We start from the raw sequence: 18,133 nt of genomic DNA on the forward strand, positions 1-18,133 counted from the left end.
GTAGTAGAGGTAAGGTGGGGGGTAGTGTATTCTGGTGGTATTGGTAGTGGAGGTAAGGTGGGGGGGGGGTAGTGTATTCTGGTGGTATTGGTAGTGGAGGTAAGGTGGGGGGGTAGTGTATTCTGGTGGTATTGGTAGTAGAGGTAAGGTGGGGGGTAGTGTATTCTGGTGGTATTGGTAGTGGAGGTAAGGTGGGGGGGTAGTGTATTCTGGTGGTATTGGTAGTAGAGGTAAAGTGGGGGGTAGTGTATTCTGGTGGTATTGGTAGTGGAGGTAAGGTGGGGGGTAGTGTATTCTGGTGGTATTAGTAGTGGAGGTAAGGTTTGTGGGGGTAGTGTATTCTGGTGGTATTGGTAGTGGAGGTAAGGTGGGGGGGTAGTGTATGATCTGGTGCAATTGGTAGTGAAAGTAAGGTGGGGGGGTAGTGTATGATCTGGTGGTATTGGTAGTGGAGGTAAGGTGGGGGGTAGTGTATTCTGGTGGTATTTGTAGTGGAGGTAAGGTGGGGGAGTAGTGTATGATCTGGTGGTATTGGTAGTGGAGGTAAGGTGGGGGGGGGGGTAGTGTATTCTGGTGGTATTGGTAGTGGAGGTAAGGTGGGGGGGTAGTGTATTCTGGTGGTATTGGTAGTAGAGGTAAGGTGGGGGGTAGTGTATTCTGGTGGTATTGGTAGTGGAGGTAAGGTGGGGGGGTAGTGTATTCTGGTGGTATTGGTAGTAGAGGTAAAGTGGGGGGTAGTGTATTCTGGTGGTATTGGTAGTGGAGGTAAGGTGGGGGGTAGTGTATTCTGGTGGTATTAGTAGTGGAGGTAAGGTTTGTGGGGGTAGTGTATTCTGGTGGTATTGGTAGTGGAGGTAAGGTGGGGGGGTAGTGTATGATCTGGTGCAATTGGTAGTGAAAGTAAGGTGGGGGGGTAGTGTATGATCTGGTGGTATTGGTAGTGGAGGTAAGGTGGGGGGTAGTGTATTCTGGTGGTATTTGTAGTGGAGGTAAGGTGGGGGAGTAGTGTATGATCTGGTGGTATTGGTAGTGGAGGTAAGGTGGGGGGGGGGTAGTGTACTCTGGTGGTATTGGTAGTAGCGGTAAGGTGGGTGGGGGGGTAGTGTACTCTGGTGGTATTGGTAGTAGAGGTAAGGTGGGTGGGGGGGTAGTGTATTCTGGTGGTATTGGTAGTAGAGGTAAGGTGGGGGGCAATGTATTCTGGTGGTATTGGTAGTAGAGGTAAGGTGGGGGGTAGTGTACTCTGGTGGTATTGGTAGTGGAGGTAAGGTGGGGGGGGTACTGTATTCTGGAGGTATTGGTAGTGGAGGTAAGGTGGGGGGTAGTGTATGATCTGGTGGTATTGGTAGTGGAGGTAAGGTGGGGGGGTACTGTATTCTGGAGGTATTGGTAGTGGAGGTAAGGTGGGGGGTAGTGTATGATCTGGTGGTATTGGTAGTGGAGGTAAGGTGGGGGGGTAGTGTGTGATCTGGTGGTATTGGTAGTGAAGGTAAGGTGGGGGGGTAGTTTATTCTGGTGGTATTGGTAGTGGAGGTAAGGTAAGGTGGGGGGGTAGTGTATGATCTGGTGGTATTGGTAGTGGAGGTAAGGTGGGGGTAGTGTATTCTGGTGGTATTGGTAATGGAGGTAAGGTGGGGGGGGGGGTAGTGTATTCTGGTGGTATTGGTAGTGGAGGTAAGGTTGGGGGGTAGTGTATTCTGGTGGAATTGGTAGTGGGGGTAAGGTGGGGGGAAGTGTATTTTGGTGGTATTGGTAGTGGAGGTAAGGTTGGGGGTAGTGTATTCTGGTGGTATTGGTAGTGGAGTGAAGGTAAGGTGGGGGGTAGTGTATGATCTGGTGGTATTGGTAGTGGAGGTAAGGTGGGGGGTAGTGTATTCTGGTGGTATTTTTAGTGGAGGTAATTTGAGGGGGTAGTGTATTCTGGTGGTATTGGTAGTGGCGGTAAGGTGGGGGGGGGTAGTGTGTGATCTGGTGGTATTGGTAGTGGAAGTAAGGTGGGTGGGTAGTGTATTCTGGTGGTATTGGTAGTGGAGGTAAGGTGGGGGGGGTAGTGTATTCTGGTGGTACTGGTAGTGAAGGTAAGGTGGGGGGTAATGTATTCTGGTGGTATTGGTAGTGGAGGTAAGGTGGGGGGGTAGTGTATTCTGGTGGAATTGGTAGTGGGGGTAAGATGGGGGGAAGTGTATTTTGGTGGTATTGGTAGTGGCGGTAAGGTTGGGGGTAGTTTATTCTGGTGGTATTGGTAGTGGAGGTAAGGTAAGGTGGGGGTTAGTGTATTCTGGTGGTATTGGTAGTAGATGTAAAGTGGGGGGTAGTGTATTCTGGTGTTATTGGATGTAGAGGTAAGGTGGGGGGGTAGTGTATGATCTGGTGGTATTGGTAGTGAAGGTAAGGTGGGGGGGGGGGGGGTAGTGTGTGATCTGGTGGTATTGGAAGTTGAGGTAAGGTGGGGGGGTAGTGTGTACTATGGTTGTATTGGTAGTGGAGGTAAGGTGGGGGGGTAGTGTATGATCTGGTGGTATTGGTAGTGGAGGTAAGGTGGGGGGGTAGTGTGTGATCTGGTGGTATTGGTAGTGAAGGTAAGGTAAGATGGGGGGTAGTGTATTCTGGTGGTATTGGTAGTAGATGTAAAGTGGGGGGTAGTGTACTCTGCTGGTATTGGTAGTAGAGGTAAGGTGGGGGGTAGTGTATTCTGTTGGTATTAGTAGTGGAGGTAGGGTGGGGGGGGGGTAGTGTATGATCTGGTGGTATTGGTAGTGAAGGTAAGGTGGGGGGGGGGGGGGTAGTGTATGATCTGGTGGTATTGGTAGTGAAGGTAAGGTGGGGGGGGTAGTGTATTCTGGTGGTATTGGTAGTGGAGGTAAGGTGGGGGGGGTAGTGTATGATCTGGTGGTATTGGTAGTGTAGGTAAGGTGGGGGGGAAGTGTATGATCTGGTGGTATTGGTAGGGAAGGTAAGGTGGGGTGGTAGTGTTTTCTGGTGGCATTGGTAGTGGAGGTAAGGTGGGGGGTAGTGTATTCTGGTGGTATTGGTAGTGGAGGTAAGGTAAGGTGTGGGGGTAGTGTATGATCTGGTGGTATTGGTAGTGTAGGTAAGGTGGGGGGGGGGGGGGGTAGTGAATGATCTGGTGGTATTGGTACGGAAGGTAAGGTGGGGTGGTAGTGTATTCTGGTGGTATTGGTAGTGGAGGTAAGGTGGGGGGTAGTGTATTCTGGTGGCATTGGTAGTGGAGGTAAGGTGGGGGGTAGTGTATTCTGGTGGTATTGGTAGTGGAGGTAAGGTGGGGGGGGGGGGGTAGTGTATGATCTGGTGGTATTGGTAGTGGAGGTAAGGTGGGGTGGTAGTGTATTCTGGTGGTATTGGTAGTGTAGGTAAGGTGGGGGGGAAGTGTATGATCTGGTGGTATTGGTAGGGAAGGTAAGGTGGGGTGGTAGTGTATTCTGGTGGTATTGGTAGTGGAGGTAAGGTAAGGTGGGGTGGTAGTGTTTTCTGGTGGCATTGGTAGTGGAGGTAAGGTGGGGGGTAGTGTATTCTGGTGGTATTGGTAGTGGAGGTAAGGTAAGGTGTGGGGGTAGTGTATGATCTGGTGGTATTGGTAGTGTAGGTAAGGTGGGGGGGGGGGGGGGTAGTGTATGATCTGGTGGTATTGGTAGTGGAGGTAAGGTGGGGGGGTAGTGTATTCTGGAGGTATTGGTAGTGGAGGTAAGGTAAGGTGTGGGGGTAGTGTATGATCTGGTGGTATTGGTAATAGAGGTAAGGTAAGGTGGGGGGGGGTAGTGCATTCTGGTGGTATTGGTAGTAGAGGTAAGGTAAGGTGGGGGGGTAGTGTATGATCTGGTGGTATTGGTAGGGAAGGTAAGGTGGGGTGGTAGTGTTTTCTGGTTGTATTGATAGTGGAGGTAAGGTGGGGGGTAGTGTATTCTGGTGGTATTGGTAGTGGAGGTAAGGTAAGGTGGGGGGGTAGTGTATGATCTGGTTGTATTGGAAGTGGAGGTAAGGTGGGGGGGGGTAGTTTATTCTGGTGGTATTGGTAGTGGAGGTAAGGTAAGGTGGGGGGGTAGTGTATGATCTGGTTGTATTGGAAGTGGAGGTAAGGTGGGGGGTAGATTATTCTGGTGGTATTGGTAGTGGAGGTAAGGTAAGGTGGGGGGGTAGTGTATGATCTGGTGGTATTGGGAGTGGAGGTAAGGTGGGGGGGTAGTGTATGATCTGGTGGTATTGGTAGTGGAGGTAAGGTGGGGGTAGTGTATTCTGGTGGTATTGGTAATGGAGGTAAGGTGGGGGGATAGTGTATTCTGGTGGTATTGGTAGTAGAGGTAAGGTTGGGGGGTAGTGTATTCTGGTGGAATTGGTAGTGGGGGTAAGGTGGGGGAAGTGTATTTTGGTGGTATTGGTAGTGGAGGTAAGGTTGGGGGAAGTGTTTTTTGGTGGTTTTGGTAGTGGAGGTAAGGTTGGGGGTAGTGTATTCTGGTGGTATTGGTAGTGGAGGTAAGGTGGGTGGGGGGGTAGTGTACTCTGGTGGTATTGGTAGTGGAGGTAAGGTAAGGTGGGAGGGGGGGGTAGTGTATTCTGGTGGTATTGGTAGTAGAGGTATGGTGGGGGGGTAGTGTGTGATCTGGTGGTATTGGTAGTGAAGGTAAGGTAAGGTGGGGGGGGTAGTGTATTCTGGTGGCATTGGTAGTGGAGGTAAGGTGGGGGGTAGATTATTCTGGTGGTATTGGTAGTGGAGGTAAGGTGGGGGGGTAGTGTACTATGGTGGTATTGGTAGTAGAGGTAAGGTGGGGGGGTAGTGTATTCTGGTGGCATTGGTAGTGGAGGTAAGGTGGGGGGTAGTGTATTCTGGTGGTATTGGTAGTAGAGGTAAGGTGGGGGGTAGTGTATTCTGGTGGTATTGGTAGTAGAGGTAAGGTGGGGGGGGGGGTATTGCATTCTGGTGGTATTGGTAGTAGAGGTAAGGTGGGGGGTAGTGTATTCTGGTGGTATTGGTAGTGGAGGTAAGGTGGTGGGGTAGTGTATTCTGGTGGTATTGGTAGTAGAGGTAAGGTGGGGTGTAGTGTATTCTGGTGGTATTGGTAGTAGAGGTAAGGTGGGGGGTAGTGTATTCTGGTGGTATTGGTAGTAGAGGTAAGGTGGGGGGTAGTGTATTCTGGTGGTATTGGTAGTGGAGGTAAGGTGGGGGGGGTAGTGTACTATGGTGGTATTGGTAGTGGAGGTAAGGTGGGGGGGTAGTGTACTATGGTGGTATTGGTAGTGGAGGTAAGGTGGGGGGGTAGTGTACTATGGTGGTATTGGTAGTGGAGGTAAGGTGGGGGGGGTAGTGTACTATGGTGGTATTGGTAGTGGAGGTAAGGTGGGGGGGTAGTGTACTATGGTGGTATTGGTAGTGGAGGTAAGGTGGGGGGGTAGTGTATTCTGGTGGCATTGGTAGTGGAGGTAAGGTGGGGGGGTAGTGTATTCTGGTGGTAGTGGTAGTGAAGGTAAGGTGCGGGGGTAGTGTATTCTGGTGGTATTGGTAGTGGAGGTAAGGTGGGGGGGTAGTGTATGATCTGGTGGTATTGGTAGTGGAGGTAAGGTGGGGGGGTAGTGTATGATCTGGTGGTATTGGTAGTGGAGGTAAGGTGGGGGGGTAGTGTACTCTGGTGGTATTGGTAGTGGAGGTAAGGTGGGGGGTAGTGTATTCTGGTGGTATTGGTAGTGGAGGTAAGGTGGGGGGTAGTGTATTCTGGTGGTATTGGTAGTGGAGGTAAGGTAAGGTGGGGGTAGTGTATTCTGGTGGTATTGGTAATGGAGGTAAGGTGTGGGGGGGGTAGTGTATTCTGGTGGTATTGGTAGTGGAGGTAAGGTTGGGGGGTAGTGTATTCTGGTGGAATTGGTAGTGGAGGTAAGGTTGGGGGTAGTGTATTCTGGTGGTATTGGTAGTGGAGGTAAGTTTGGGGGAAGTGTTTTTTGGTGGTATTGGTAGTGGAGGTAAGGTTGGGGGTAGCTTATTCTGGTGGTATTGGTATTGGAGGTAAGGTGGGTGAGGGGTAGTGTACTATGGTGGTATTGGTAGTGGAGGTAAGGTGGGGGGGGGGGGGGTAGTGTACTCTGGTGGTATTGGTAGTGGAGGTAAGGTGGGGGGGTAGTGTGTGATCTGGTTGTATTGGTAGTGAAGGTAAGGTAAGGTGGGGGGGGGGGGGGGGTAGTGTATTCTGGTGGTATTGGTAGTGGAGGTAAGGTGGGGGGTAGTGTATTCTGGTGGTATTGGTAGTGGAGGTAAGGTGGGGGGTAGTGTATTCTGGTGGTATTGGTAGTGGAGGTAAGGTAAGGTGGGGGGGGTTAGTGTATTCTGGTGGTATTGGTAGTGGAGGTAAGGTCGTGGGGTAGTGTATTCTGGTGGTATTGGTAGTAGAGGTAAGGTGGGGGGGGGGGGGGGGGGTAGTGTACTCTGGTGGTATTGGTAGTAGCGGTAAGGTAAGGTGGGGGGGTAGTGTATTATGGTGGTATTGGTAGTGGAGGTAAGGTGGGGGGTAGTGTATTCTGGTGGTATTGGTAGTGGAGGTAAGGTGGGGTGTAGTGTATTCTGGTGGTATTGGTAGTAGAGGTAAGGTGGGGGGTAGTGTATTCTGGTGGTATTGGTAGTAGAGGTAAGGTGGGGGGTAGTGTATTCTGGTGGTATTGGTAGTAGAGGTAAGGTGGGGGGGGGGGGGGGTATTGCATTCTGGTGGTATTGGTAGTAGAGGTAAGGTGGGGGGTAGTGTATTCTGGTGGTATTGGTAGTGGAGGTAAGGTGGTGGGGTAGTGTATTCTGGTGGTATTGGTAGTAGAGGTAAGGTGGGGTGTAGTGTATTCTGGTGGTATTGGTAGTAGAGGTAAGGTGGGGGGTAGTGTATTCTGGTGGTATTGGTAGTAGAGGTAAGGTGGGGGGTAGTGTATTCTGGTGGTATTGGTAGTAGAGGTAAGGTGGGGGTAGTGTATTCTGGTGGTATTGGTAGTAGAGGTAAGGTGGGGGGTAGTGTATTCTGGTGGTATTGGTAGTAGAGGTAAGGTGGGGGGTAGTGTATTCTGGTGGTATTGGTAGTAGAGGTAAGGTGGGGGGTAGTGTATTCTGGTGGTATTGGTAGTAGAGGTAAGGTGGGGGGTAGTGTATTCTGGTGGTATTGGTAGTAGAGGTAAGGTAAGGTGGGGGGTAGTGTATGATCTCTCCTTTTTGCTTTAACCATATCAAAGTGAATATATGTATATCAAACAGCAGAGACCGGTGACTTAATGCTAAACACTTTGTAGATAAAGCCGTAACATCCTGATAGCTCGCATTCAGGGATGCCACAGAGGTAGTGTGTGTGTGTGTGTGTTTGTGTGTGTGTGTGTGTCTGTATCTGTCTGTGTGTGAGTATGTGTGTGTTAGGAGGGGGGAGTGTACATAAACGGTTTTCACACTTTAGGAGTCTTAGCCGTCTTGGCTGCCGAGTGGGAAGAGGGAGGAAAAGGCTTTTGAAAATGAAAGGCAGAGCGATGCTGGTGGCAGAGATAGGATATGAAGACTTGACTCACCAGTTGTTTACTTGTAAGATGGTGAGGCCTGTGTCTTGGGCTAGCTGCTTTTTCTGTTCTTCAGAAGGGTACGGGTGCTACAAGAGAAAGACAGAGAGATAGACGAGATGGGTTTTCTTTGTACAACGAGATGAACATAAATATTAATGTAGCACATAACACAGAAAAAGAGAGAGAGATGTTGGATGTTGTATCTCCCAGTCATTATTATGTACAGGTGCATTACATTCTGTGTGTTCTGGTATAACATGTATTGTTTAGGTGAATACTATACATTCCCATGAGCTACACCCAACCTGCCCCTCCCTATGTATAGACATTACATACAAAGCACACGTAAACACCCACATATGAACACACACACACTAACTGCACAAATCAGTACAAACTTGTGAAGAGTTGGCCAAACAAGTTTGTCAAAACTGACGACTGTGATAACCCTTCCCCATCCCCTCCCACACACACACACTGACAAGACACAAACACACACACACACACACACACGCACACGCACGCACACACACACACACACACACACACACACACACACACACACACACACACACACACACACACACACACACACACACACACACACACACACACACACACACAGCCTCTCTCCCCTCAATCTCCAGTGTTTTAGAGTGCCTTTTGTAATACAATATAACAGAATGAGTGGGTGAAGATCTTACTATATTCATTTCTTCCCTGAATGTCTGAAGGAAAAATATGCTACTGGGATGTCTGTTTCACAGAGAGCAGTTGAAAGCAGCACCTGAGAGCAACAGAACAGGGTGCTAGGAAATGTCTCTTCTCTCTTGCCAACACTTCTACCTGCAAATGTAATTCTCAGAGTGGAGCTGCAATGATACTATCTGTGTTAGTTTCAATATAGAAAATATGAGATTATATAAATGGCAGACCTTGGGCCTGTTGTGTCTGTCTCCCTGCTCTCGCTACAACAGTGATCGCTGGTGACAGATGTCTTTAAGGGACAGATTAGGCTATGCGTTTCATTCAGCCGCTCCGCACACATGAAACACACACACACATACATGTATGCATGGCATGCACGCACACACGACACACACAGGGGTGTAAAAGGAGACACCTTAATCCGACACATTTTTGGAATGGATTGAAAATCCATCGACACCCGCTTTACCCTCTCCCACCCCTCCTCCCTCTCCCACCCCTCCTCCCTCCTCCCTTTCACACCCCTCCTCCCTTTCACACCCCTCCTCCCTCTCCCACCCCTCCTCCCTCTCCCACCCCTCCTCCCTCTACCACCCCTCCTCCCTCTACCACCCCTCCTCCCTCCTCCCTTTCCCACCCCTCCTCCCTCTACCACCCCTCCTCCCTCTCCCTCTCCCACCCATCCTCCCTCCTCCCTTTCCCGCCCTTCCTCCCTCTCCCACCCCCCCTCCCTCTTCTCTCTCCCACCCCTCCTCCCTCTCCCACCCTTCCTCCCTCCTCCTTCTCCCACCCCTCCTCCCTCTCCCACCCTTCCTCCCTCCTCCCACCTCTCCTACCTCCTCCTTCTCCCAACCTTCCTCCCTCTCCCTCTCCCACCCCTCCTCCCTCTCTCACCCCTCCTCCCTCTCCCACCCCTCCTCCTTCCTCCCTCTCCCACTCCTTCTCCCTCTAACACCTCTCCTCCGTCTCCCACCGCTCCTCCCTCTCCCACCCCTCCTCCCTCTCCCATCCCTCTTCCCTCTCCGCCCTTCCTCCCTCCTCCCTCTCCCACCCCTCCTCCCTCTCCCACTCCTCCTCCATTCTCCCTCTCCCACCCTTCCTCCCTTTCCCTCTCCCACCCCTCCTCCCTCCTCCCTCTCCCACCCCTCCTCCCTCTCCCTCTCCCACCCTCCTCCCTTCTCCCTCTTCCCTCTCCCACCCTTCCTCCCTCTCACTCTCCCACCCCTCCTCCCTTTCCCACACTCCTCCATCCCCCTCTCCCACTCCTCCTCCCTCTCCCACCCCTCCTCCCTCTCCCACCCCTCCCCCTCTCCCACCCATCCTCCCTCTCCCACCCCTCCTTCCTCTCCCTCTCCCACCCCTCCTCCCTCCTCCCTCTCCCACCCCTCCTCCCTCTCCCACCCTTCCTCCCCTCCCTCTCCCTCTCCCTCTCCCACCCCTCCTCATCTCCTCTCCCACCCACCCCTCCCTCCCTCTCCCACCCCTCCTCCCTCTCCCACCCCTCCTCCCTCTCCCACCCTTCCTCCCTCTCCCTCTCCCACCCCCTCCCTTCCTCCTCTCCTCTCCCACCCCTCCTCCCTCTCCCACCCCTCCTCCCTCCTCCTCTCCCATCCCTCCTACCTCTCCCTCTCCCACCCCTCCTCCCTCTCCCACCCCTCCTCCCGCCTCCTCTCCCATCCCTCCTACCTCTCCCTCTCACACCCCTCCTCCCTCTCCCACCCCTCCTCCCTCCTCCTCTCCTACCTCTCCCTCTCCCACCCCTCCTCCCTCTCCCACCCCTCCTCCCTCCTCCTCTCCCACCCCTCCTCCCTCTCCCACCCCTCCTCCCTCCTCCTCTCCCATCCCTCCTACCTCTCCCTCTCCCACCCCTCCTCCCTCTCCCACAACAACCTTTACTTTGTTTCTTCCACCAGACCGGTTCAGGAAATGAATATGACAGCAACTTCTAGTCAGTTTGACCCTATACTTTTCAATATAACATTACTTCAAAATGGAATTGTTGCTCAATAACCATTTCCTAATTTACAGCTACAACAATATACACAATATAATAGATCTTGTTCTATCCTCTCAGTAGAACAAACACTAGAACATTTCTTCAGGTAACATTGTCTGTCTCAATTTGCCCATTTGAATTAAATGAAAGAAGAAAAAAGATTTGAGGATTGTGCTCAATAACAAACAGGGCTGGGATTGGACAAATAATGAACCCAGGCTGCAAGGAGGATTCATCTACTTGTGTATGCAGTCCCTTTTAATATGCTAAAATCATTAACAAAGAAAGATGATAATGCTTACATAGAAATACATTGTTTGATTGCCAGGTGCTGACATTACCTTGGCTGAGTCAGTCAGGGCTTTTTTTTCTCTCTCTGTGTGTGTGTGTGTGTGTGTGTGTGTCTCCACCTTTATGTTTGTTTTTTTCCCTTTCATCCCTGCACAACAGCATGTAATAAGAGTAGGGACCTTTCCTCCCTCTCCCTCCACTCTCAGTTTGCCTGGCTTTTTCACATTAGCAATGACCTCGGCCACACACACACACACACACACACACACACACACACACACACACACACACACACACACACACACACACACACACACACACACACACTAATGGGGAGCGGCAGTGAGGAGAGCAGACAGGGCCAGATTGGAAATGGGAGTGGGTCATTTACATTGTATTAAGGTTTCCTCAGCCTCTCGGGCTCAGACCCCTTCATCAATCGCCCCACTTTCAGCCGGGCCGGGTGATAAATACACGGGCCGTGTCACGCCGTGGCCAGCAGAACCACATAATAAATGGTTTGAACAAACAAGAAAGATGCCTCATCAAGGAGAGTGGGGATGTTAAAGCCCCTTGCTGCAAAAAGCTCTGAGTAAGGAGATTTACTCTGACCACATAGACACAACACTAAAAAATCCTATTCCTCCACCAGACTCACATACACTATACTCACACACACACACACACACACACACACACACACACACACACACACACACACACACACACACACACACACACACACACACACTGTGTCTTACAGTTTACAGCCACCCCCCCTATTCATTCTTCCAGATCCCCTCCTCCTCCCTCTCTCTTGTTCCCTACTGTTTTTATGACTGAGAGACTGCAGGCCACCCACACGTTAACGTTGTGGCAGCTTTCCTTTAAGCATGGGGGCTCTGAAAATCGCGGCCACACAAAATGGAGAGTCTAGGAGGTAATAAAGGCTGGGGTGTAGAGCAATGCTGTGTACAAACAACCCAGAGAACTAGGCCATCATCGTAGGCTAGCTGTTACATGGCCACAGCAGCCATGAAATTTGAGAAAGGGTATTTAGCCTTCTGAGCAACCTCATCACGTTAATTGCCTCCGCAAAAAATCTACGACAGTAAATCACCAATGTCAAAGAAAAAATATGAAAACCCGAGAAAGATATCCTCTGAGTGAGAGACAAATGTGTTAAGTCGAAAATAATAAATCATTCAGTGTTTTTGATTGGTGATTGGTTTTCTCTTTCCTAAGATGTCCGCCCACCGTCAGAAGTGTGTGTGTGACATGATTTCTTAATGGATGGAACACAAACCAAACCCAAAGAGATCAAAGAGGTTATTGAAAATCTCCCTCAGCTAGCTTTGAATGGAATCAATAGAGCGAGTTACAAACACCAAAACCAATATCCTGAAAATGTAAACCGCACCATCCAGTCTATAAATAATTAGGCCTAGAAATGAGCGCTGCATTTTATTTCCCAATACAGCGTGGGGCCGGCCTCCTGCAATGGAAACAGCTCTGTTAATTACGCAGAAGCACGTTAATGGCACAAGCATGCACTACACCACCATGCTCCTTTAATGTCTACTATCTGACCCACAGATACACCCTGCAGTACACACACACACATACAAACAAACACACACATACAAACAATTCACACTAGTGATGGAGGTGGATCGTGTTCTGCCAGACTGAGATCTTGTGCGTGTGTGAGTGTCGGCTCTGTTGGCCAGATTACAGGGTGTGAAGCTCTCTGTGCTCTCTGATAGTGCTGAATGTAATGGCCCCTGCGGTTGCTGCACATTACCAGCTGAGCTAGGCTTCCATCATCGCTGTCACTCCTCCTGCAGACCCACCCATTGAAATCTACTGGATGTATTTGCTATGTATCAAATGTATATACAGTACAGTGTTAATCCCCACAACACACTGCCCCCTATACATCCCCAGCCATTACCCTGTCCTCTCACCCGCACCCCTTCACCCAAATCCCTTCACTCTGAGCCTACTGCAGACCCTAGCTGATGGATGACATCATCAGCGGCAGGGCCAGTGTGACATGGTGACATCACTAGTGTGAATTGTTTGTATTTTGTGTGTTTGTATGTGTGTGTGTGTGTACTGCAGGGTGTACCAGGCCACAGAGTCGCGGTGTCCTGCAAACCCATTCCATGCTAATGAATCCCTCCCAGGAAATCACAGCCCATTGGCTGTTTACCCCTGATGCCATGGCAACACACCACCAACCGTTTGTTTGTTTCTTTGCATTGTGTTGATTGGTGTGATTTTGTCCCATCCTTGTCACTATAGGCTTATTAAAACAATATATCTTTCCAATCTTTATTTCAACAATATTTAATAACAACGCCACTTAGCAAACTGACGTGATAACTGTCTAAGTGTCAAATATTTTTGACAGTATTGCTTATTGTGTTGATAGGGTTTGGTGGGACCATATTGAAATCATGTGTGTGTGGATCTTCTATAGTGCTCTACGCAGCAATGTACTATTCAAATGTAGGATTTCATATATTTTCCAAATTGATTGCAATCTTATTTGTGTTTTAATCAAAGTGACAATAATAATATTCACGGTCTAAATAAAGATGATAAAATAAAGCCATGACATTTTAATATGCATTCTGCATAGAGTTGGAGTAAGATTACCACATTTGAAATATAAATAGGCCATTATTAATATTATGACAGATATGACTTTTATGACAAATGACAATGAGATTGAATAGACGGAGGCATTCCATATACACTGAGTGTACAAAACATTAAGAACACCTGTTCTTTCCATGACATAGACTGACCAGGTGAAAGTCATGATCCCTTATTGATGTCACTTGTTAAAGTGGCAATATGTAGCTTTTTGGGCGTCCCAACCAAATTCACATAGAAATTAGAGTTATAGATCTATCATTCTACTTGAAAGCATGTGTAATTCAATATTAGGAAGGTGTTCCTAATGTTTGGTATACTGAGTGTAGATCTGATAGATATGGCATACATATATCCAATTTGACAATTTGAAGTTACCACTCATGGTTTGATTACTATGCACCGGAGCAAGTTTTCTTTTGTGATGGGAATGCATTTCATCAGGAAAGCCATTTCCTTGAATTGTTGAATTTAGTTAATCAGCCTGGAGTCTTACAAAGTCAAATGGACTGACCATTGACAATATAATAATTGTTACATTCTAGCTATTTCATTATAGTCCATTTATACTTTTAAGACTGAAATGTAGGTCTATATTTTGTGAAACCTTGCTTGTTGTTGAAACTCAAAGAAACGTTTTTTTGGCGGCTGTGTACTTCTTTCCTCTCCTCCGCTCTTCCTGTGTCTGTGTGTCTTTGTGTGGGGGATTTTAGGTGGGTGGAGGGGGTTGGGGGGGGGTTAGTGTTTGTTTTATTTTCCTGGGGACTAAGCTTCTTCCTGACAACAGGGAGAAAACAGGCAAGAATGCCACATGACTCAATGACTCAACCTCTGTTGCTTTTAAACTGTCTGACACTATGCCAGACAAGCAGACGCACACAAACACACAAACACGCATGCATGCACACACTCTCACACAACCATCCAGCAGGAATCCAGACCCCATCCATTCCCTATACACATACACCATAGCCTCTGCTCTATACCAGCCATACATACCACTGTATTCCATTCTATAGATTACAGTCTGCTACAGTCTTAACTCAACTCAGCTCAACAATCGCTGGCTGGCCTCCTGCATTGGGCTCCCTGCCCCTAGCCAGTCAGCCCATTTGCTCTATACCATCCATTTATGTTCACTGGAGATGGTGCAAGTTTCTAGAGCAGCTACTCCAGAATACCCCCACACCTGCCAAGCAAACTGTTGCCCCTGGGAGGGAGGAAGGGAGGGAGGGAGGGAGTGGGGGGAGGGAGGTTGGGTGGGAGGGAAGGTGGGGGGCAGATGAGCAAACAGAGGTGCTGAGGCTCATGGTAATGGACTACACCCAGCAGCCAATCAGAGGGGAGAGAGTTTTACGATGTACTGTACTGTATATCTCCTGATGATAACATCCTTCTTATCAACTACGTAAGGAACGATCCGCTGTGGGAAAGGTAGAGTGTGGTGTTACCAAAGACTTGAACAGAATATGGGAAGCAGGTGGATGGAGTGGTTGGGGAGACCCTTGTATCTGTGGGGACAAATGGCTCACATGGTTGTGTGTGTGGTTTTCCAGACTCTTGTCTGAGATGTGGCCCTCAGCCATAGAGATGGGCCTGTTTAATCATCTGATCAAGTGCATGGCTTCCCTTTCCACCACACGGCCGCCCCATCGCTTTTAAGGGGAGGAATACGATCCCCCCATCCTTTCAGAGGGGGCCTGGTCTCTCTCTATTTCTCTCTCTCTCCCCCTCTTTCCCTTTCTCCGTCTCTCCCTCCGTATCGACGGCCCCGGCGGCTATCCTCCCCACACTCAACACCAGCCAGTCTGGCCTCCTCTTCTCTCTTTTCTCCTCTCTTCTCTCCTCCTTTGAAATTTTCCGCTCACACTTTAAGCCGGGTCCTACAGGGCAGGAATTTGGCCTGCTTTTTCAGACCAGGCTCTTTCTGCTGCTTTGTTGTTGGTAACTGGCTGCTGTGGGGCACCGGAGCTCAGAGCTTGCCTGATGTCAACACTCAGGCACACTTTGTACTGCCCCATGAAAACTTCATCAATGGCTTTACATGGCAAAATTAAATTCACAGTCAATTTTCATGAAAAAGTAATGGGTTTCTATTGCGTTTAACACTCAAACCGCTAAAGCAGTCATTTGGACTGGTCATAAATACCCCCCTCCATTCTTGACTTTTCCTAAATAAGTCTATATAACACACTGTCATTGTTAGAATCTTAATATCACAAACAGAATTAGAGTTATAACCAGTTTTAGGCCGGGGTAGGCCGGGGTAGGGCATCATTGTAAATAAGAATTTGTTCTTAACTGACTTGCCTGGTTAAATAAAGGTTAAATAAAAAATACAAATATAATAGGAGGGAATGTCATTATTTGATTGGTTTTCCCCCCTCTGCTCCGCTCATTCTCCTGACAGTAGGGCCTGCTCCGCTCATTCTCCTGACAGTAGGGCCTGCTCCGCTCATTCTCCTGACAGTAGGGCCTGCTTCGCTCATTCTCCTGACAGTAGGGCCTGCTCCGCTCATTCTCCTGACAGTAGGGCCTGCTCCGCTCATTCTCCTGACAGACAGTAGGGCCTGCTCCGCTCATTCTCCTGACAGTAGGGCCTGCTCCGCTCATTCTCCTGACAGTAGGGCCTGCTCCGCTCATTCTCCTGACAGTAGGGCCTGCTCCGCTCATTCTCCTGACAGTAGGGCCTGCTCCGCTCATTCTCCTGACAGTAGGGCCTGCTCCGCTCATTCTCTCGACATTGGAAGGTGCCATGCTCAGTTCATAATGACCCTGATAATTGCCTCGAAACTGAACCTAAACTATACCGAAACTAATTTCACACATACAGTATAACAAGAGATGAAATAAATGAAGTAAAGTATGAGGGGGAGAAATGGGGAGAATGGGTGAGTTGATGAGTGAGGAGAAGCAAACGACGAATAATAATGTAATCAATTGTGAATGAAGAACAGGGTGGGCATTCTATTGTATTTATCTACTGTAATTATCATCTCAAAACAGTGTACCCTATATCAGTCCACTGAATCCAAGCTGTTTTATTAGTCAGGACACTTGGTGTAGTTTACACAGTGAGTGTGCGTAATTTACAATAGCAAGACCAAGACGAATGGATGCACATGTTGCGTTATATTGCTCCAAGATCTGAATGAAAATGACTCAGGTGGTGGGAACGAAATGAATCATGACATCTCTGATCATTTTCCTTCTGATTCTGAGCCTCAGTCTAAACCTACACTTTCGAGGCCTAAGCCCAAAAAAAGGCAGAACGTTGCACACTGAGCAGGTGCCCGCGACACCACCAAATTAAACTGTGAGACAAGGGAGAGAAAGGGATGGCACTGTTTGGATCGAACAAGCTGGAGAGAATGTCACCACTGACAGAGCAGGCCCTACATCTCAAGCAAAAAACAACATAAGCAACGCACTCACCTGCTTTTGTTGTTTACATGTATGTGACATGGACATGCTACAGCACATCAGGGACTGTCCCACATCAAGGACACGGAACAAGGAGACACTGCCTGGGATCTGTCTGTTGATGAGCTGCAAGTGTTAATATCAATCCTGTATGTCCGTGGAGCATTCGGTGGAATGAGCGTATATATGGCACATGCTTCTGGTCAGACATTTCTTCACTTCACTGACATTAGTAAACAAGTTGCTTGCAAATAAAACAAGCCTAGTCAGTACCATTAACAAAGCGAGACGGCAGCTCCCACCTTCTGCGCAAAATAAAGCAGCTGCACAGCCGTTGTACTCCACAAAGGAGTGGAAGAATGATAAGACAATGCAAGGCAAGAAAGAACGTTTCTAACATGAGCAGCACGCGTCCGACAGTTGCCATCGACAGAGACACAATAAAGAGAAAACTGGATACTATTACTTATGCAATGCATTATGCTCTTATGTATCAAAGGAGGCACCTGCCGCTGGCTTGTTGCTGTGTTCTACAACATGCTTGACTTGAATGCTATCAACGCACACGTGTTGTTCAAGCAGTGCATCAACAACACCATGCCCAGAAGAGACTTCATCAGGAGTCTGGCATACAGGCTATTATGTGAGAGACATATGAGGGCCAAGGCAGCAACAGAGATTCCACACGTCTCCTCTGCGCCACCTGCAAGTGACTTGTTTCTGTGTCAAGTGGCAAAGATTTGTATTAATTGTTATGACAAGGGATAACCACTAAATGAAACGCAACTGATGTCATTGTGTGAAAACACACACCATGTAAGCAGTAAATACAACTCTGATAAAAACAAAATGTAAAAGCACGAGCTGACAATAATATTTTAGTTTTATTCATTATAATGCCATTATTGCTTTTGTGCTAATTATCAAGCACACTGGCACATATAATGATGTTTAGGCTACTGTCATAATTTCATTTTGCTGTCTGTGCTTCTTTGTGGTTGGGGAATTTTGTAAAAAAATACCCCCAACCAAATTATTATTTTAGCGAAAGCATATATGAAATGTGTTAATTACACTGTTAGAATGTTGCAATCAGAATGACTGCTCGTTAGCTAGTGTTATTTGTGGGATTTTTTTAAAGACTGTAGCAGTGTATCAGTACAGAAAGTGCGGCCATCTTTGGTTCTGCACAGCTTGCAGTTGTGGGTGTGAGGTCATTCATCTATACTCTGTAAGTGACTTTTAGGGTCTATAAGCTGGTCATTAGGGGGCTGGTACAGTCACCCAGGGCCAATTAAAAGGGAAAGGGCCCATCTCCCTGGCCTATCGTTCAGGAACCCCCATATCCACACCATTTGCCACTATTGCCAGTCATAAAGTGATTGGGAGCCTCTGCTAGCACGTTAAAAGGCCCAGTTCACTGCTAGCGGGATAAACACCAACACCACTTTAATGACCTGAGCACACATTGTAAAGGAGGGAATCTGTGAGCAGGCTTACAGGCTAGCAGGCTAACAAACTGACCTC

The 18,133-nt window shown here is 48.6% G+C and overlaps 1 protein-coding gene across 2 annotated transcripts in view; it reads right to left on the reverse strand.

Annotated features, from left to right (window-relative positions):
• LOC139383508 (homeobox protein Meis2) overlaps positions 1-18,133 on the reverse strand; it is a 122,267-nt gene that overhangs the window by 37,176 nt on the left and 66,958 nt on the right. For both annotated transcript variants that reach the window (XM_071128074.1, XM_071128073.1), the window contains exon 9: positions 7,534-7,610. In XM_071128074.1, the coding sequence (XP_070984175.1) occupies positions 7,534-7,610 (77 nt within the window). The remainder of the gene's footprint in view (positions 1-7,533; positions 7,611-18,133) is intronic.

The sequence above is a fragment of the Oncorhynchus clarkii genome, chromosome 25 (assembly GCF_045791955.1).
Source record: "Oncorhynchus clarkii lewisi isolate Uvic-CL-2024 chromosome 25, UVic_Ocla_1.0, whole genome shotgun sequence".
NCBI lineage: Eukaryota > Metazoa > Chordata > Actinopteri > Salmoniformes > Salmonidae > Oncorhynchus > Oncorhynchus clarkii.